General features: G+C 41.2%; 1 protein-coding gene across 2 annotated transcripts in view; it reads right to left on the reverse strand.

Annotated features, from left to right (window-relative positions):
• Positions 1-21,930, reverse strand: part of agap1 (ArfGAP with GTPase domain, ankyrin repeat and PH domain 1) — a 139,076-nt gene that overhangs the window by 47,476 nt on the left and 69,670 nt on the right. For both annotated transcript variants that reach the window (XM_086283182.1, XM_086283183.1), the window contains exons 11-13: positions 8,340-8,444; positions 2,409-2,577; positions 309-473 (exon numbers count right to left, since the gene is read on the reverse strand). In XM_086283182.1, coding sequence (XP_086139308.1) covers positions 309-473; positions 2,409-2,577; positions 8,340-8,444 — 439 coding nt within the window. The remainder of the gene's footprint in view (positions 1-308; positions 474-2,408; positions 2,578-8,339; positions 8,445-21,930) is intronic.

Consider the following 21,930-nt stretch of genomic DNA (forward strand, 5'->3'; position numbering starts at 1 on the left):
GCCTGACAGCTGTCAGTCTCAGCTTCCTGCTCTGTGTGTGTGTTTGGTTAATACTGGCGCTTTAAGTCCTACACACCTATACACACACACAGACACACACACCAACATACACACACAGACAGTCCATTAGCTTGACAAACAGTTAAGGCAGTATTAGAGGTCTGGCAGCTGGATCAATGGGAGACAAATGATAGTCCCCCTCGCGTAGCTCCACGCTGGGGCCTTCAGTCCCATCTGTGTAGCTTCTCGTGTGACCTGCGGTTTAACTCAGGATCACATGACTCTGCGTGAGCGTGCCGGTCACTGACCTGTGCTGACTCCAGAGTTGGCGATGACGGTGGCCTCGGTCCACTGATCGGCGCTGGAGACGGAGTACGAGCGCTGGTGCATCCCCTCCGTGCCGCGGCTGTTGAAGGACACCAAGCTGACGCCGCTCGCCATCTGCGACACCGACGAGCTGCTAGTCACCGAGCCTGAAACACAAAGTGGAGACGTCAATGCGGCATATAAGGAAGATTCAGATACCTGCAGTGTTCACTTATCACTCATAACTTCTGTGAGAAAAGCTGCGTTAGCTTCTCTTTAAGAAACCTCCTTCCTAACAGCTCTCTTTCCTCTGATTGGACAATGACAGGAAGCCTGACGATAGCACCATACACTGAATATACAAAGATGGACATAGCTGTCCTTTGGTTTGTGGACTCCATCACTGGAGGAAGGTGAGTTTTTGGATTGAATTTGTCACGCTCCCCTCTACAGGCTGGGAGCAGTAACTATGGGCTCCATGTACAGTTAGCTCGGCATTCTGATCATTTTAACCAGCTGACTGAAGAAAACTGACACTTGAGCATGTTTCTTATGACCAGAGAATCACATTTAAAGCCCGTGCTGCTATTTAAGCTTCAAACGTCCCGAGCGTGGCACAGATCATCTGCAGACCTGCTCTTCCTTCCTTGGCGTGCACGCACACTCTCATTTACTTCACACAGAAACACGAGGGAGCCATAAAAGGCAGCCTCTCACGAGCCGGCTGCTTAAATCAAACCCTCGAGTCGGTGAGAGGCTGTGTGGTCCAGCAGCAGGGTGAGTCACCCCCACCCTCCTCCTCCTCATTCTCTCATTACAGCTCATTTCTTGGTGCTGGCTGAATGGAGCCAGGACTCTGATGGCATTAATATTCATGACAATAATTAGTACATGGAGTACAGCTCACTGAATATTCATGCTATTAGCTCGGGCCTCCTGCACGCGCGCATGTGTGTGTGTGTTTGTGTGTGAGAGAGAGATTTAAGCCTCATAAGCGCTGCTTTTATGTGTGTGTGTGTGTGTGTGTGACACGCAGGATTACGCTCTACCTTTTGTTTTACGACGTCTTCCTTCAGGTGATAAGACACGTTTGCTTCGAGGCTGAACTGCAGATTTTTCCCCTCCTCCTTTCAATCAATCTTTATTGACTCAGAACGAACAAAACAACGCTCGTGTTTATGATGTCAGAGCGAGAGTGGCGATTAGAAGCACAATTAGGAAACAAGTGTGTTGATGACGGGCTAATCGCTGCTGAGTGGAGGCGAGACTTCATGTTCACTCCTTTATGTTTTCATATTTCAGCTCATTTTTATTACATCATTTCAATAACGCTGATTCAGTTTTTCCGTTATTTAACACAACGCTTTTACCTCCAAACACGTTGTTGGTTTCTACGTGTGAATGCTGACAGTTACATTTAAGCCTTTCAAAGACACTTTTAGAAAATAAATGCAAATTTCTTTTTCTTTATGTTAGTTTGTCTCAATAGAAATCTCAGTTTTAATCATTCTCCCAATAACAGTAGGAGAAATGTGAAAACCTATTGTTGTTATGGTATCATTTTACAAGAAATAGAAGATTTGGATGTTTAAAATAAAATGAGACATCTAAAAGCATGAACATGGAGTTTAAACAGGTATCTTACTTAATTACAGTGATTAATAATAATTTCACAAATTAACCATTAAACCTGGATATCCACATGAAAATTGACGTAAAGACTCGTTACTTTAAACTATAACAAATGGACTTCCTGATTGGATGTTTGATAGCAGGAGTGAATATTTTTGAAAACGTAAGTTGCAATAAACTAAATAGAAAACTTTTATTTAGATTTAAATGCATCCTGGTAAATTCCTTATAAGTAATTATGGCTTTTGTTTTGAAAAATTAGATACGTTAGAGCATGCACTTCTAGATGATGAATTCTGATTATTGTAAACGGGTGTTCAGCAGTAAAAAAAAAAAGTTGAATTTCAGGTAAATCATTGCCGTCCAATCACAGAGGAGGAGGGGTGTGACAAAGATCTCCCTTATACCTATGGCTGAAAGGTTTGAAGGACTGATACAGACGCTCTCAGGTGTCAGTTTGCAGGCCTCACCTGAAGTCTGTCCGAGCTGCAGGCTGCTCATGTCCTTCGTCAGGCCGTTGGTTTTGGGGCTCGGCATGGCGGCGCAGGTGGATACGGCGCGCGGTGGCCTCTTCCCCGGGACCTTCACCGTGGTCCTGAGCAGGTCGATTTCCTTCCCGTGGACGTTCTGCATGTAGTCCTGACAAACAGAAGGCAGCATTCAAACTTTATTGTGTTGAAGTCCCGTAATCTTTAAACCTACATGAATCTCAAACCCATTTTTATTCGTACGAGTATTCAGACATTTTACAACCGTTTAAACCAGAGAAAGCATTTTAAAAATGTAATTACATGCAATCATTGACCAAGCAGGCCCACTGACAGCAAACAAACACATGGGACAACACTTAGAGCACAAAACACAAAGCAAGTAAAATGAAGTGTGCGTGTAAGCGATCTCATCAACACGAGTGGGATTATTTGGGATAATAAACCTCCCAAATCCGTCAAACATACAATGAAAACAAAGCAACACTAATCCCTTAAAGCGGCACTGAAGTGGCCCAACACTCGGACTCTGATTGGCTCTGCCCGTTCGCCAATGTGCCTGAAACAAGAGCGACCACTGTCAGGGTCCTCGGCAGCCCCCCTAGCGAGGAGCCCCCCTCCGGTCCAGACCGGATGGATCAGACAAGAAGTGGTGTTTAATGACGAACGAGAGGTGCTTGTTAAATCCACCCCCACCTCTCTGACGGTGGCAGAGAATCAGTGGTGACCCAAGAGAAGCACGGCACCTTGGGAGGTCGGCCTCCTCTTCAGGATCAAGGTGGTGATGAGAAACAAAGCTTGTGGATTAAAAAGAGAGTCTGATATATATATTTTTAAGACATAGAGAAGGGAAATAAGTGTTGGTTTGGAGAAGAAGGCTATTACAAGTATATATTTTTTTCTATCTGAAGAAAAAATAATTATTTCACATTCTTAACCATTACAAAGAACTATCTAATGGATCCAGATGTTCCATAGCAGGACAATGAGTCGAGAACATCCAGCCAGTGAACCTCTACAAATTTAAAAATGTGTATAAAACCAAGCCCCAACTATAAAACAGGACAAAACAAGTCTAGATCAACCCAAAGCGATTCCCAATCCAAGCTAATAAATGAGTCTAAATGTAGGTCAAAACAGCCACAAAAATGGTTCAAAGCAAACTTTATAAAACCAGTTTAAAATATGTCCAAACCAATCAAGGTCAAAACCAGACAAAAGCAAAGCAATAAAAGCCAAAACAAACTATTTAAAACTAAGATAAAACCAAAGGGAAACACCGAACCTAAAAACACTCCAAAGACGTACCCAAAGCCAAGTACAAAACCAAGTGGGAGTTTGTCTAAATAGTGTCCAAAAACATAACCCAAAATCAGTCCAACGTAACGACTGAAATCCAACCTCAGAGCAGATACCTGATCTAAGCAACATGAAGTTATTTTGATTTACCTGAAAAAAAGAAAAACTGAGCCACAACTTCCTGCATCGCCTCCTTTTCACTATTTATGAATGTCGAAAAATTGTAATAAGCCATAAGACGATAACCTGTTCCAGTGTATTCTGGAAAATACCAAACCCTCTTTCACTTTCCACTTGGATTCCTCACCTAAACTCAACCAAAGCTTGACACCAACTAATAAAGTTTCTTTTTTTTCCCCATTTTTGTCAATGTTGTGTTCATCTCTGACACACTACAGCTTTCATTAGAGCTGCGCTGCTCTATACAGTTGAAGTAATTACTGTTAAATGTAAACTGTTCGTGGCATTATTTCAGAAAGCATCCTCGGTTTGCTGTTATTGCACAGACTTGGATAATAATGCACACATTTATAACACACGCACACTCTTTCAGTGTTTCCCGCCTCCCTCTGGCAGCTCGGCTGACAAAAGGCCAATTCAAAGCCAAGTGCTCTCGACGGTGTCTTAACAAGCCACTGGAGAGCCCTCGAGCCAGGGGCCCGCTGGGTAAACCCTCCACACCCACACAAATGCGCACACACTCACATACACACCCCTCCGACAGATTGACCGAGGTAATTGAGTCCCCATTTGCATCTGAGAGCTTTCATCATCGGCCCGATCGTCCACACCACGCAGCGGCGTCCAGGACGGATGTGTGTATCGACCAAACAAACCGACAGCAGGTGGTGACGAGTGTGTGTGTGTGTGTGTGAGAGAGGACGAGAACATGTTGTCAGCTTATGAACGCGGAAGAAAGAAAGTGTATTTAAGAGTGTGTGTGTGTTTGCGTGCAGTCAGTATAAATGGACGCATTAACGGCAGCATCAGTGTGAAAAATGCAACATGAACTGAGAGCTGGATACTGCTGACGCCAAAGGAAACATGAATCCATAAAGAGCGAACTACTTCACAACACGATCGATGGGTAAACAGACGACAGCAGATAAAGGAGAAGAAGAAGAAGCTCTGCGATCAGACTGAAAATGTGGAGAAAGTGATGAAGGTGCAGAGATGACAGGTACAAAACCTAATTTAATAACAGTTACAAAGACAAGTACAAAGTTGCTCCATAACTAGCCCGAACAGGTCCAAAACCAGGTCAGAACCAAATGCACAACCCAGACTAAACATGTCCAAAACAAAGTCACAAACCAAGCCCAAAACCCAGACTAAACATGTCCAAAATCAGGTCACAAACCAAGTCTAAAAAGTAGGCTGAACAGGTCTAAAACTAGGTCCCAAACAAAATCTAAACATGTCCAAAACCAGGTCAGAAAGAAGTGCAAAGGCTAGCCTAAACACGTCCACGTTGAAACCCATGTATAAAAATCGGTGCAATACCAAGTACAAAGTCAAAAACAAAACCACCTTAAATAAGTTTAAAACTAAGCCTAGGACCTACCTGAACAAGCCCAAAACCAGGTCAGAAACCAGTGTCAAAAAACCTGAAGAGATCTATAATCCATGTTCAAACCTAAAGCCTAAACGAACTTAAACACATTACATAACAGGTTTTTATGGTTTGTGTTATAAATTACATCTGTTGATATGCAAACTGTAAATGTACATTGCTTTTAATGCAAAATTATCTCAATGGACAGAAAACTGTAGTGTCTTCAAGTTATTATCTAAAGACTAAAAACTGAACTTGCATTTAAGATTCACTGAAGTTAGAACTTTCTATTCTAATTCTAATCAATTATTACTTTTACTGCTGGATTTCGTTTTGAACATTTGGATTTGGGATGTTTAAAAATGAATGTTTTAAGACCATCTTGGTTTCTATCTTGTGTTCACTCAGCGTTGGTTAGCTCTTTGCCTTAGTTTCAGGCTTATGAACACAAAAAAAGAAAAGAAAAACTGACTTCTAATCATTCTTTCTTGCACAAGAGTTTCTAAAAAATCTCTGCTCTTAAGTGCTCTTAACAACTCTCACTGCTCAGAGTCACATCGTGACAAGAGGCGATTAATTACTCTCGCCTTTTGTTGGCCTGATCTTCTCCTCTTTAGACTTTTCTTGGCAATTAGGTGGCATCTATTGCCATCCACTTAATTAGCGGCATTAATGTGATTTCTTTGCACATAGTCGGGCAATTAGTGGTGCTGATTGAGTTTCATTCGATTAGCCTCCGCAAACACGTTAATTGACGCCGGAGCTGCAGATGCAAAGCATTCAGGAAAACCTGGCTTTTGGTGCTGGAGGGGGTTTGTGTGTGTTGATGTGTTAAGTGATGAGTTTTAACACTAATTTACTGCATCAGCTGCTCTAATGGCTGATGGACGTGTGCAGTTTGGTGAAGTGTGGATATGTCTGAGCAAATCATTTGTGATTTAATGTTTCTGCAGATAAAACCAATAGTCAATTAGTCAAGAACAGCATAACAATAATCTGCAACTTCTAAAATGCGCTAATCATTGTTCATTTAGGTCATTTTTCAACCTAAAACAAATATTTTCAGGTTCTAAGATACTTTTTTGTCTGTCGGTGGGTTAAAACAAGAAAATCCAGGCAACATGGAGGGGACCTTTCATGCTTTTCTGATCAGCTTTGCACAAAACAAGCCATCCATTGTCAAACAAAACAATCTGAATCCTGAAGAGATCAAACATGATGTCCAAGCAACCCTGAATCAGTGAAATGAAGGCTAAAACCAGTTCAAATAAGTCCAAAAAACCATCCAAAACACATAATTACTGAGCAGAGACCAACAAGAATGAAAAGAAAGCGAGCATACTCCTAAATTACAATGTTTCTAAATCAGATGTCTATAGAGTCCTTTACTCATTTTTTCCACAGTATTTTTCACTCCCATCTCTTGTAGTGACCCCAGCACTATCAAGTGGTCAATCAACTGTTTTCCAACCGCTCCATCCACCCCAACCTTATCCTGTCACCTCCAGTGCAGTTCATACATGTATTCCTTTATTGATTCAAAGCAAAAATATCGCCGCTTCATAAGAGATACAGTGGTCCCTCGCTATAACGCGGTTCACCTTTCGCAGCATCGCTGTTTCGTGGATTTTTTTTGTGCAATTTTGCATTTTTTTCCTTTTCTTTTTTTTTTTTTACAGCACATTGTGTCCTGATTGGCTGTAGACCATTGTCAATCAATCTCATGCCGTGTCTCCTGTACAGTACAGAATGCGTCCAGCTGGTCAAATTTCTTCGATCACTAGTAGTGTGACTCTGAAGTGCTGTACTGTATGTTTGTAAGTTTTCCCCCAACAAACACAATCATGTTGACAAAACGTTTTGCACCATCAAAAGCAACCGTGGGTGGTTTCATTCTATAATACTGAACTTATTATTCTACGAAGGTTTGAACTTTGAGTGTTTAAATAAGAGAGAAAAGTGTGAAAATATTCGTGCCTGACTGAGAAAAGTGTATAAAGTGTGTAGTGAGGAGTTTTGTAGCCTTAACACATGTATAATAATTGTAAAATAAACTTGGCTACTTCGCGGTTTTCACCTTGCGCGGGCTATTTTTAGAACGTAACTCCCGCAATAAACGAGGGACCACTGTAAACAGTATTTTTAAAAAATAATCAATAAATTTCATTTATGTTTAGTTTAGAATTTGCGATTTTTAGCTTCTAAATATGTGAAATTGGCTTCCTTTCTTTGTTATTTAAAACAGTTTCAGAAAATTCTTCCAGTTTTCGACTGATGAACAGATTAATTAAACCACTTTAAAACGCAATCTTGAACTGAAGAATGCCCACATGGAAAATACGATGTAATTAAAGAAAATTATGAATACATTTTCACAACAAGTAAGAAAGAAAACAAAGTAACCGTATTAACACTATTACACACTGAAATGCTTTTTGTGTTCATTTTTATGATCAAATTTGTGATTTTGTAAAGCATCTTTTTGCACAAAACAACTGTATGTCTACATTTTAACATAAAAGAAAAAGAAGTCAAAATAAAACAAATTGATATGCACTCGTGGCCAAAATTCTTTGAAAACAAAAAAAAAAGACAAAAAAACGTTAATTACACAACAAAAATGTGGCAAAAACCTATCAGAGGCAATACATCTAATCTGACTTCAGACTGAGCAAGAGGACAGAGAGAAAACGAGCAGCAGACAGAGTGAAAGACACAAAAAAGTGTGTGTGTGTGTGTGTGTGTGTGTGTGTGTGTGAGTGAGATAATAAAGCAGCGTCGGGGGCAGGATATTGTGCCAACAGGGCAGAGAGCTGGGGCAATTAGCAGAGACATTACAGATGATATTCACATCATCAGCGCCGACGTGGGCAAACAGATGACGAGTCCTAATTAATACACAAGCCATCAACACACACACACACACACACACACACACTCGCAGGGGAGAGATGAAGAGCAGCAGATAGATGGAGGTCAGTGCAGGCTGGCAGAGCGCTGCAGTCTAATAAGCATTCACAGTGGCTGTATGTGTTTGTGCAATTGTGTATGTGTCTTACGTGTAGGCTCGGGTGATAGGTGAGCAGACCGTTGTCACACAGCGTCACGTACTTCTTCTTCCACTCCTTGTTGAGGGATTTACCGCTCCTCTTCAGCAGCATGCCCTGCAGAAAACACACAGATAAACACACTGTCAGCACACGCCTTTCAATGCAGCTGTGCACTTTGAACATAAACAGCATCATCATCTGCAAAAGAAATTTCTGAACTCCACTATGACCAGCTCTGGTTAAAGTGGCCATCAAGCGCCCAAGCACACCGACAGAGCAAAAGTAGAACAGCTGTGGCGCACCATTATGGTCAAGTGGGAGTACATACAGGGCAGATGCCACAATCCAAACAGGCAGTGTATGCTCGCTGTTGTCACCCAAAGTGAGGCCAAAATGGTCATGCAGTGAGCTCTGGTGTCATTTTTGTAACCTGACTAAATCTGTTAATAAAATACTTTGACGACGTCGCTTCTTTTCTTCATTTTTTGACATTAAAAATTTATAATAGCTTTGTAGAGATATTATTGAAGGTAATGAATGTGTTAATGGAAAGGTTGGAACAGCTGAAGGTGAACAGTACAACCATTTTGAGAAATGAACAATTACCAACTTATTTGATGGTTTCAATGTTAAATTTGGTGATGATACAGAAATTACTGGTTTGATCACAGGAGATTTGACTCTTTACATGGTAGTTTTCTTCAGTTAATGAAAAAAGAATCTTTGATTTCAAAGTGAGCAGGAAGACATCCCAATAGAAAGTTACTGACAGTGAAGTCTTGCTGGAAATGAATGGAAATATTTAGGGACTCATTTAGGAAAACCTAGCTTTTTCGTGCTGGGGGGGATTTGTGTGTATGCTTAAGATCCGACTGTGATCCAGTCTTTGGCAATATCAAACAAACAAAACTATAAGCACACTTTAGCCTCAAATGTCTCTGTGATTTCACATACAGAACCAAAAAGAGAGTAAAAAAAACACAACTCCGTTCAAAAGTGGACAAAAAATATATGGAAATTATTGTCCACTTTTGAGTCCTAATTGTGCATTTTAAAGCCTCTCGATTCCTCGATCTTTGTGCGCGCTGGAGCTAAATGACGTCCAGAATCGGCTGAGTGAAGCTAATGAGCGAAACGAGAGAAACAACATTTAAAAGATCAGAGATGAGAGGAGCTGGATGTGAATAGATGGAAGGAAATCAGCGCTCATTTAATTGTCTGACTATCTTTTTGTTCGCTCTCTCTCCTACGCACATCAGCTGCGGCTGACTGACCGTTTAGGCCAAGCGATCGCCCGCTCACCGCCCACACTTCATTAGGAGAGAGAGAGAGCAGGAAGGTCAAAGAGAAGGCGAGAGAGCGGGATCAAAATAGGAGAAAGAAGCAGAAAAAAAAGAGGAGGCAGAGGGAAGAGGGGGAGGAGGGAGGAGGGGGGATAAAACTGTCCGCTGATTAGCAATTACAGCCGCGCTGCCACGCGTGTCACTTCACTGGACCTCTACAACATTAACACTCCGACAGAGGGTATTAATAGAGTCCAGCCGTGAAGGGAGGAAGAGGGGGAGTTAGAGGAAGATGAGGAAGTGGGGAGTGAGACGGACAGGCCAGGCTGATGGACAGAAGCCTGCTCGCCGGCGCCCCGGCCGCTCAGCTTTCATTAAGGCGGTCAGTAGTGGTGGGATAGCGCGGTAGGCCCGGGGTGACCCTCGCCGCCAGTGATGGTGCATTCAGTGTAATTGGCGGTGACATAATGCCATGAAGAAACGTCTCAGAGTGACAGAAGCAGGGGAGGAAAGGACAAGATGGCGAGCTATGAAAGAAAGGAGACCAATTTTTACCCTGGAAGGTCTAAAATACATTTTCAAGAGTAATATATGAGACTGAAATTCATCTTGTAAGGATGACACCAGAGGCAAAGTAGAAAATAAAAGATTGAATAAACTAGAAATACCCCAGAAAGGCCTTTAGTTTTGTATTAATAAAATAATACACCTCTATTACAGACAGTGAAACACAGAGTAAGGTTGGGTAGGACACCGTTTTACATTTAGAGACTGTTTAAAAAAAGGATATAACCCATTGTTTTCAGAAGATCCAATCTAAATTCTCAAGGCTGGTGTTTTGTCCACAGCCTTATTGGATTTTGGGGCCAGAAGTGAACAAGTTGATAAGTGATAAGTTTAATTTGATCGGCCAACTTCAGGAAACCAGCAAAGGGGTAGGTAGATTCTACAGTTTCCTGCACCAAACCTTGAGCTAACCTTCTAACCTTCTGTTAGTGCCATTAACAACACAAGCCTTTTTGTGTGACAACAACACAGCAAGCCAAATTAGCTACAGTTCCTCTAACGTCCATTTGAGTGAGTCAGCTTCAGACTCTAAGATGACCAACTTTACAGCAGAAATAAATATGTTTATGACATCTTGACATTCTACTTTTGCATCTTTTTGGCTACAAGATACCAAAATGACAATGGACATTAAGCTAAGCTATGTCGATGTCTTATTAACAGTCTGTCTTCAGCTCAGACATCAAGTGATACTTCAAAGCTGTTACTGCTAACAATGAGAATTAACCTACATTTGTCAGGATTATGTTTCATTTAAAATCATATTTAGAGCCCAAAAACACATAATAGAGACAGATAGAAGCATGTCTTGAGTGGAACATTCCTTTAAATTGTATAATTATATCACCATAAAACCCCCCAAAAATACAGTGATATATAATTTAGGTCATATCAGAATAGATGTTCAAATGTCCTGCTGGTATTACAGACAGTGAACTCCCCACAGACACTCGACAGCAGTGATTCCACTAATTTCAGCTCATGTCACGAGGAAGTGAAACAGAGCAGTGTGTATGCGTGTGTGTAACAACAGGGCTTCCCCACGGTGCGCTAAACACGACTTGACGAGCTTCCTGCTGCTCTGAAGTGAAAGCTGCCGGCAGCCGTGCAGCTGTCAGGCCAGCTGATCATCCATTACTGCCTGTTAGTGAGCGAGCGCCAACATGTTTCCCGGCAGAGCCAGCCAGCCAGAGAGGACGTGTGTTTACATGACGACCATCATCCAATAAGACTTCAGGTCAGATAACTGTGGTGCGGGCTTTTCAATTATAATCCATCAGACGGATCATTTAACAGATAAATCTACAGTCTCAACACTCAAGAGGGATTTTTATTGTCAAGGGACGGGTGATTGAAATTAGAGTCACTCATGTAAACTCACCTTGACAAGTAAACACTGGCGATAATCATTTGAAGCAAAGAATACTTTAAGATTGTTAAGAAAATATATTAAGATGCTGAAGGAAAGAAAAGAGGAATAAAGAACCTGTGACAGTAACCAACCAAGAAAAAAAGATAGCACTGACTAAACCTCTGAATTATTAGACACTTTAAGCCTTAAGAAGGCAGTTGGTGGAATTTGGAGTTGGTGCATGCAGCTATTTTCATACAGATGTTAGTTTTTATAAGTAGCTGTATGCTCAAAAAGCTCAGCTGTTTAGTTATTGTTTCTTCAGAACATCAAGCTTGTTGCAAAGGTCAGTGTCCTTTCCTTCAGTTCTTTATTAGAGCTCTGATTTAAAAAATAAAGGATACTATGCGCTGGATCTATTTTGTCTACACTTGTTGGAGATTTTCTGAGCGTTTGAGTCCAAAATGTGAATGTCTGGAAGCTTAAATAAGGTTTTCTTTAATGGTCTTTATATTTGATTCAGTTGAATTTTTCACTCTGAAATAAAAAGTTTTCTGTACATTAAATGGAAGGAAAACAATTTATTAAGCACATAAACTGCTCAGCTGTTTCTTGTTTCACTGGCTTGAAAAGTCATGCCCTTCACCTGGATCAAGGATTCGACAGAGACCCTTTGGGCCAACGCCTCTTTAACCATCTGAGACCTGATATGTTGTTGCTAAAGATAACATGATAAAGGTGAAAACTCTATCTAGAATCTCTCCAAAAATGCTAGATCCAGATCAACTCCTAAAATTTATCACGCCTGTGGGGCCAAGTAAACCTTTGTTAAAAGGTTTTTTGTCCATAGCTTTATGAGTATCCCTGCTAACAAAAAAGGAAAGCAATAATAACTTCCACAGCGGATATGATCGTTCAAAATACCCCTGAAAAATATGGTTTAATATGGCAATTACATCTGTACAGACTGTGAAAGCAAATGTGATTAAAAAAAAAAGATACATGATACAAAATACATATATTGCAGAGCAATATTTAATTTTAAAGTGTAAAAGAGTAGGAACAGAAGGATCTAATCCCGCTTTTGAATTTCTGTCCATTTAAACAGACAGAAATTCCCTACAAAGCCCCAGTTTTAGCTTTTAAAGGGTCAAAATTGTTTTCTGCCCTTCAGTCTGTTTTTATCCTTTCTGGCTTAAAGTTAGATCACTACTACCTGAAATAATCCTCTAGCTGTTCTGTATAATTAATTTTACGGATATTTTCCACTAGGGCTGGGTATCGTCACTGATTTCTAGCATCGATTCGATTCCGATTCGATTAGAATTGGGGGAATTTTGCCTCAGACAGTCAGAATATTATAATTCAGATCATGCATCAGTACATTTCCATGTTTTTATATCTATAAAAAGAAAGCTGACACTTGCGAGACTTTATCAAGGGTGTAAGCATCACAGCAGATGCCTTTGTGTCAAAGTAACTGAGGATAAAACACAGAAAAACATGAAGGTGATTTTCCTGGCCTGGGATTTCTAAAAATATTCTGCAGTAGATCAAAAACGAAAGAAAACCATGGATCAACATATGAACATTATGCTGCTGAAGTGAAGCAGAGCAAAGTCACAGAGGTTGGATTAGAGACACGGCCAAGCGTTTTGCAATTTTGCATAATTTAAAGTTTTAATTTGCTCAGTAGCCTTTTGAACAGCAGATATGAGGCTCTCTGTTCGGAAGTAAGTAAAAGGAAAAAAAACAGCAGCCGACATCACTGTAAACAACGGTAGACTTGTGCGTGACAAGCAAGTGAATAATGCAGAAAAAAGATTTTTAGACAGGAAACTGTTCTTGAAGTACACTGAGAGAGAGAGAGAGAGAGAGAGAGAGAGAGAGAAGTGTGATTTTATTGTGGTGGAAGCAAAACAGCAAAAGTCAGAGGGAGTCCATGACGATGTGTTTGTGAAGCGTAGTTTGGATCTTCTTTTGCTGCTGGTTCGGTCAATATTGTTTGGAGTGAGATAAAACCTACAGCTTCAGAATCAGCGCAAAAAGGGCGTAAACACAAAATCAGCGAGCTGTCGGCTTTCAGCCCCGACCGTGTCCGTGCCATCGGGTGAGAAAGGCGACATCTCACTGATTCTGATCCGTCGGTGGTAGGGGTGGGTTTTAATAATCGATTCATCGATTAAAAGTGATTCTGGCTTGGATAACGTGATATCGATTCATAAAAATTCTTTTTTATATAAATGTATTTTTCCTTTTGCTCACTTCCCTGTATCCCCATGTAATGTCTGTGCTATATGTGTAAGGTCGGGGGGGGGGGTGTCCCATTTCACTGCAGGGCAACCTGCATGTGACGAATAAAGCTTTGATTGATTGACTTCCGAAAAGAAAACCTAATTTCTGCCGTTCAATACTGAACAAATGTAAACTTTTTAAAATTATGCAAAATGCAAAACGCTTAGCCGTGTCTCTAATAAAACCGCTGTAGAATAGAATAGAATAGAATAGAATAGAATAGCCTTCATTGTCATTGTACAGAGTACAACGAAATTGGAGTGCCACTCCCTTGGTGCAAGTTTCAATAATAAATATAAATGTAAAATATAAAAAGTACAAAAAAAACAATCGTAAGTACTCAAACAATAGTATGTACAATATATACAGGATAGCAGCATTAATATAATGACAGTATGAATAGCAGCATAATATAATGACAGTGACGGTATGGAATAGGTTAAATTGTTTTTGTGCTTATTTACTACGGTGATAGCTCTGGGAAAGAAGCTATCCCTGAATCTGTTTGTCCTGGTTTTATGTGACCTGTACCGTCGGCCTGATGGTAATAGTTCAAACAGTTGGTTGCTGGGGTGAGAGTGGTCCTTGATGATATTGCCAGCTCTGCTGAGGTACCGAGAGTTTGCAGTGACCTCCAGGCTGGGCAGAGAGCAGCCAGTGATCTTCTGGGCTGTGTTGATGACCCTCTGCAGTACTTTCCTGTCTGCAGCTGAGCACCCTGCATACCATGTTGTTATGCCGTACGTTAGGATGCTCTCTATGGTGGCTCTGTAAAATGTCACCAGCAGCCTCTCCTCCAGGTTGTTCCTCCTGAGCACTCTCAGAAAGTGGAGACGCTGCTGGGCCTTTTTAACCACCGCTGTAGTATTTGCAGTCCAGGAGAGGTCATCAGATATCTGCACGCCCAGAAACCTCATGGAGTGTACCCTCTCCACACAGCTCCCGTGAATGTAAAGTGGGGCCGGGTCTGCTCTGCCCTTCCTGAAGTCCAAGATAAGCTTCTGTAGCTTCAGAGGTAATGTTCATAAATTGATTAATGGTTTTCTTTCGTTTTTGATGTACTGCAGAATATTTTTATAAAATCCCAGGCCAGGAAAATCACCTTCATGTTTTTCTGTGTTTTATCTTCAGCTACTTTGACACAAAGGCATCTGCTGTGACGCTTACACCTTTGATAAAGTCTTGCGTGCTCAGCTTCCTTTTTATAGATACAAATTATAATTATAATATTTCTGACTGTCTGAGGGAAAATTTCCCAGATTCAAATCGAATTGAATCGAATCGAATTGAATCGAATCGATTCAGGACCTTGTGAATCGGAATAGAATCGATTCTAGAATCAGTGACGATACCCAGCCCTAGTCGGCGGGTCCGCGCTGTGTGTTTACGTCTTTGTGCAGAATACCTGCTCTCATTTACTGTTTTAGCTGTTTGGTGGTTGTTGTAAATTGTTTGAGGTTCAACCTGAAATTCTGGCGTTTCGGGCAAAATAAATTTATATTAAAAGATCGATTCAGGATTTTAAAGAATTGATATCACGTTATCCAAGCTAGAATCAATTTTAATGGATAAATCGATAATCAAAACCCACCCCTAATTTTCACAGCCTGACATCAAAAATGTATTCTGATGTGTTTTGGTTGCATAATAGAAGAAAAGAATTAAAAATCAGTGGGGAAAAAATGTTGCTTTCATCTACATTTTGTGTTAATAGACCTCTCTGCATTGAATCATATCTGTTATTAACCTCTGTCTCTCTTCCACAGCATGTCTTTCATCCTGTCTTCCTTCTCTCACCCCATCCGGTCGCAGCAGATGGCCCCGCCCCTCCCTGAGCCTGGTTCTGCTGGAGGTTTCTTCTTGTTAAAGGGGAGTTTTTCCTTCCCACTGTCGCCAAAGTCCTTGCTCATTGGGGTCATATGATTGTTGGGTTTTTCTCTGTATCTATTATTGTACGATCTACTGTACAATATAAAGCGCCTGGAGGCGACTGCTATTGTGATTTGGCGCTGTATAAATAAAATTGAATTGAATACATTTTAAGATTTTACCTGAATCCTAAAACAAAAAGTGAAATATTTTTGCACTACAGGATCAAAAGAGAAAGTAAATTGAAACAAGACAATGGAGCATTAAGAGGTGGATGGTTGATCACCACCAAACGAAACTGAGAGATGAACCAACATCTTTCACAGACCTTCACCTAAACCCGGGTTTTGGGGAGGGAGACGTCAGTGGATTAATTTTGTCCATTCATCCTGAGGATGACAAGCGATCAGTTTGTGCGAGAGGAAGGCTAATTGAACGCCACGTTGAAATCCTCATGATGGGTAATATCTTTCATTATTCACCTCCCCGAGCTTAGTGACACACTTATTTTACCTTCAGGAGGAGGAGAGGGGGGAGCAGCTATGACAGCTCACAAGGTCTCCACATTGGAAAATAGATGTGGGGAGATAAATACATCCTCAGATATACTCTCTCCCCCTCCGACTGAGGCACTTCTCCGCCCTGGTGAAGTATTGTGGGGTAGTGCTTAGGAAAAGGTCGCTAGCTCCAGGGAGCGGGAAGATGAAGTCATTTGTTAAGCAACAGAAAACGTCCGAGGGCATCAATGAGGATTCTTCTCTGGAGAACAAAACAAAGGGGCATGAAGGGTCTGTGTTGGGTTTCAGTCGGAAAGAAAGCAAACAAGGATGGATAGACAAATAGATGTAGACAGACAACCCCCCAAAAAACAAAACTCCCCGAGACACTCTCTACCTTCACTTCTTTGCCTCGGTTGAAGTATTGTGGGGTAGTGCTTAAGAAAAGGTCGCTAGCTCGGGGGAAGCCAAGAGATGAAGTCATTCGTTAGACGACGCATCGGAAAGGCTCGTACCTGAGGGTCTCTGATTAAAGACCACAGCTGTCACATGTCCGGCATGTTCGAGGACGAACATATTGCACAGAAAATGATTTCTGAGGCGTAAAGGTGTGCTCACAAGACACAACTTTTACCTCTTTGTCTGAAGCTAAAACTGAGGAACATGAACAGTAACATGAACCATAATTCCTTCTTCCATTGTGTGAGTCAAATTAGAAGGAAAACTTTTCTCCTCTTGGAGGCTGCCTGCCTATTGATACAGACTAATCTACTCTCTAATCACTCAATCACCCCCCTATTTTGCTCAGACAATGGACTCTACCGGGGCCTCCTGAAGAGTGTGACAGCGGATCTTGGAGGAGATACGGGGCAGGCAATATCACTGGACAAACCCTCCACAGAACAGGATGATCTCAAAGGAGCTAAGGCCCTTTTGTTCTTCAACGTCCCTCGAGAGCAGGAGGCTAAATTAGAGGTGTCACCCCCCGCCGACAGAGGAGTGCGAGGGGGGTGACGAGAAAGGGATCCCTTCTGTATCGTGGTGGCCATCTGATCCAGCCTGAGCAGCGTCTGCAGGTCATCTATCATCCTCTCAGACAAGAGGACAGAGTGTGAAATGTTCACTCCTCTAATCTCCAAGAAGACAAAAAGAGAAAATAAAGGAAAGGGGCCGATGCTGTCTGACTTACTCCAGGTAAATATCCTCTTTGTGGGAAGCAACTGAAAGCTCTTTGACCCCCTGCTGCAGGTCATAGTAGGTAGATCTTCTTCACAGTGGTTTAGAGTAGACTGGTGCCGTTTGTCACAGATTAGAAAACGAATCAGAAAATCCGGGTGGACTTTTCAAAGGCAGTCCAAAACTAAAGATCATGTCTTTATGGATGACTTGAAAGTGCAATCACTAGGTCCTGGAATTAGGCTCTTTTGAATGTAGGAACTTTTTTGCAGTTTTACTAATTGTTGAAGACAATGTTGCCTTTGAGTTCTTACAACTCAAATCTTTTTTCACCCTCCAAGATATGATGCGACACTGACAACTGTCACTTAAAGTGTAAACAACGACAAAACATCTAAACATCTGTGCTACCAAGATGGAAAATTAAACTGTAAGAACACAAAAAGTAATTTTGCTCTACCAACCACTGAACTTCGTGGCTCCCAATACTATAATTCCTGGAATTCCATATATCCATTGCCTTTGGTTTATCTGAACTTGGGCAGCAAGCTAATCAAAGATTTTTTAGAGATCCTTCTTTCAAGCTTCTCGCTTTCCAGTTCCTTCTGGGAAATTCCATAGCATTCCCAGACTAGAAAAGATATATAAACTCTTCAGCAGGTCGTGGGTTTACCCTGGGGTTTCTTCATATTTGGGCTTGCTTCTAAAACCACCAAAGGGAGCTATCCTAACTATAAACCTGAACTACCTTTCAACATTAACCACTGGCATTCTTATCTGGTAACTGTCTGCGGATGCTTAACCTCCAGGTATTTCCCCGAATGGCTTAGTCTGAACGTCGTCAGGGATTGGTTTTTAGAAAGTGTACAGCTAATGTGAGCATGCTAGCAGGTAGTCTTACATTACTGTTCTCTTTGTCTCCTTCTCTCATCTTGCAATGTATTAATGTATTTCCGGTTTTCAAACTAAATATGAATCAAACATCACTCATTGATACCTGACAAAAACAAGCCCTTTTTGCTTTTTCTGACAAAAGGTTAAAAATGTGATAATAAAAGTCAAATTATTTATGATGGGTTTTGCTTGAGAATTGACATACAGGGTGTTAAGTGCCTGCATTTAGTGTGGACAAGGTTTTTTTCTTGTGTTGAGAAAGGTTAATGTAATTATTTTTGGGCTTTTATTTGACAGTGAAAAGTGAAATAAAATAAGAAATGTGGGTGGGGAGGCTATTAATGACACCACATGGAGTTTACATCTTGTTACTTTGTTCCCACAGATTCGTCCACAGGTTGGTGTTTTTGCACTTAAAATTGATTGAATATTCATTTTTCAGCCAAGACCCTATTTATGATTATTTCTTCGCAAACTAAGGATTAAAATCAAATTAAACTGTGAGTGTTCTGGATGCAGAGTTATTAAGATTTATTTTCCATGATTAAAACAACAAATAAAGGAAACTGAACGGCCCTGGTGGAGCTCCAGTTCTTTTGATTCATTTCTTTCCATGTGGTTCTTGACCTGATCACTACAAAGGATGACAGGAATTAAAAAAAACAAGATTTGTTGCCTCGAAGTAAACAGTAAAAATCATTAAAAAACCACCACAGCAGAGGGCAAACCCCATAACTACCATCAAAACACACTGACAGCCACGCAGCAGCTTCAGGCTCCATGACAAGGTCACTGTTGATGAGGCAAGGACAGCGAAGGGCAAGCCCAGGGGAGCAAGACGCAGACCAGATCAAATAAAACACCACAGAAGAAGAGGGGGGCTGAAGAGGGGCTGATTTATCTGATAAGAGTTCTGGGTAATTAATTAGAAACTCAATTATCCAAACCTTACTTCAGCAGTCTCAATTCATTAGTGGATAAAAAACCTCGCCCCTCGCTCGGCTCGACGCTCGGTGAGAGACAGGATGTGAAGGAAACATGACTCCTCTTCCTCTGCGAGAACCCTTCAGGTCACCGCCGGGCACTTTTGTCCAGCTTTTCATCAAATAAGTGTAACAACACACCCAAACACACACACTTTCTCATACGGTGTGAAACAACAAAGCGACCACAGGGACACTTCCAGCGAGCTCAGAGCAACACCTCCGTGCCAAACAAAAACTCGGGATTGCTCCATGGAGACTGCCACGCAGCGGCGTAATGAGCACAGTCTAAAAATGCTCTTTGATTGACGCCTGTGTTCCTTGTTTTAATTATTTCTCAAACTAAAAAGGGAGAGACATCCCTCCAACACATCTTCCACCCACCGCCACCACCCCCCAAAAAATCTCATTTCCAGGGGTTAGTGTGCATGACAAAAATGTCATCATGGCCAAAATGGCTCCGAGCGGTGACAACCTTTCCCAGGGAAATGATATTTTTCCAATCCGGCGGAAGGCGGATCATGTCACCCTCGTTAAAGCCTTGATAGCAGGTCTTTAATATTCACCGTCTTAATTAGGGCTGCAGTTAATTTCATTAAATTCTTTGGCTGCTAAATGAAGCAGATTATGAGACATCTTTTATTGCGAAGCGTGAAATTACAGCCTGCCCGCTGCCAATGGCGGGGCGAAACTAATGAATTACAGGGTAAATAACACCCGAATTAACCATCCAATTTAACTCCTTACAAAGCGCCCAGCGCCGAGGGGGGACGAGTAGACTTGTCAAAACCACCCAGCCCCGTGCTCGTCTGCAACCCCGCGAGAGGCAATTACAAGCACGACACTAATCAGCTCCTCGCAGGAAGAAGGCGACAGCATCCAAAAGCCTTGAGACTTCAGACTCCAAGTGGAGCTCAGGAGGAGATGCAAAATGTTCATTTACAGGAGGAGGTCGTCTCGGTGGAGGTCAGGGAATCTATTAACAGTTCTTCTACAAAGCATCAGCGCTAAAGTAGGGATGTCGGACAGGTCAGAGATCTGTTTGGAGGTTGTAACATTTCTAGCTGCATACTTGGAGCTTAGTTTGAAGTCCTGGTTGGAGAGTTCTGAGGTCTAATATGAGTTTTACACATCTGTTTCCTCTAGGTGGGAAAACAAACAAGCCAGATATCTTAGGAAGTCTGGAAGACTCATCTGCAGATGTGCAAAAAGGTAATCTCAATCAGATAGATGAGGCAACCAACATGACAACAGAGTTACGATTAAAACTACAAAATGCAGCACAAAGGTCAAATACTGATAGACAGACTGCTGGGGAGAGGGATTTCTGTTTACAGGAAGCACATCAAGTAAATGGCAGTGAATCCGCATATTCAACTGACCGGAAGGTAGCTGGCATAAACATAAATGAACGCACAAAGAAAAATGCTATCTGTTGCTTCTAATTTTCTCTCTGAGAGATCATTTTAGATGTTAATACAGTCCACATCACAAATCTTTGTAGCTAGCAATGCAATGCAGAAAAAGAAGAAGCCCTGGGAGTTACAGTTAGTGAACATGTGGTCCTAACAGGCCGCTTTAGAGCCACTAGCAAAAGAACCATGCAAATTAACACATAGTAATTTGGGAATTCAGCTGAACAAATAATTACTTATTTATCAATTTATTATTTTTTTCAATATCTGTTCAGGCATTTTCCTTATTTTTTTAAATTTCACTTCATTTTACTTTCAGTTTGCTTTTTCTTTGCATGCCCTTATTGTTCCTTAATAACTAGATAAATGACAAAGTAAATAAATAAAGGAATATAAATAAATGTAAAGGCAAATTAAATTAGGATAATCAATTTATCAACTTTTAATTTACATTAATTATTTTGATGCATTTAATAGAGTGATTTTTTATTATTATTTATTATTGATTTTGGCACCTGCAGTCCTCCATACTTTCCTACCTGAAGTTTACATGAGTTTTTAAGCAAGGTAATTATCATACTGATGACAGAGGCCTGTGAAACTCATGAATAAAGTAAGATAAAAAGGATCCAGAGAAATATTCAAAAATCAATTAGATAAAGTTTTAAGAATTTTAAGTTTCTGTTTTGATTTTGGCAGTGTTTGTCCTCCCTATTTCTCAGGTGAGTTCAGTGAACCTTCCCAAAGTAAATAAAGGTTTACAGAAAAAAAGAGGGGAAAAAAAAACCCCAACAACGAGCACCTCTCCAGTGTGTCCGGTCCCAGAGGCTCGGCTGCTGTGTCGAAGGAAATTAATTTGTTAGATTGTTGGTTTTCAAAGCACCTCGGTCAGCCGCTTGACAGAGACATGAGCGAGCCTCTCCCTCTCTCTCCGGTAATTATCGGCTAATTAGTGGCGTGGAGCAGATGTCGGAGGAACCCTGCGCCGTCAACAGCCTCTGTAAACAAAGCTGGACGCATCCGCTCACTTCAAAAAAGAAGAAGAAGAAGAAGAAGAAGAAGAAGAAGAAAAACAAAAAAACGACCAATCGGGTGTTGGTACAGCCAGCATTTCCTCTGTGGCTTCGAGTCGCAGTGGAGCATCTTCGCAGGAGGTTTCAGCTTCAACACCACATGTGTTTCCTGCTTTGGTTCATCGTGCAGGTGGCAGACGTGAATGTAATCCCTCAGAGAGTTCATTAGCATAAACATGTTCATTATTAAATCAAAT

This window comes from Aulonocara sp. 'chitande type north' Nkhata Bay, linkage group LG23, assembly GCF_057382095.1.
Source record: "Aulonocara sp. 'chitande type north' Nkhata Bay isolate Kocher_YH1m ecotype deep benthic linkage group LG23, A_spYH_male_GT1.1, whole genome shotgun sequence".
Taxonomy (NCBI): Eukaryota; Metazoa; Chordata; class Actinopteri; order Cichliformes; family Cichlidae; genus Aulonocara; species Aulonocara sp. 'chitande type north' Nkhata Bay.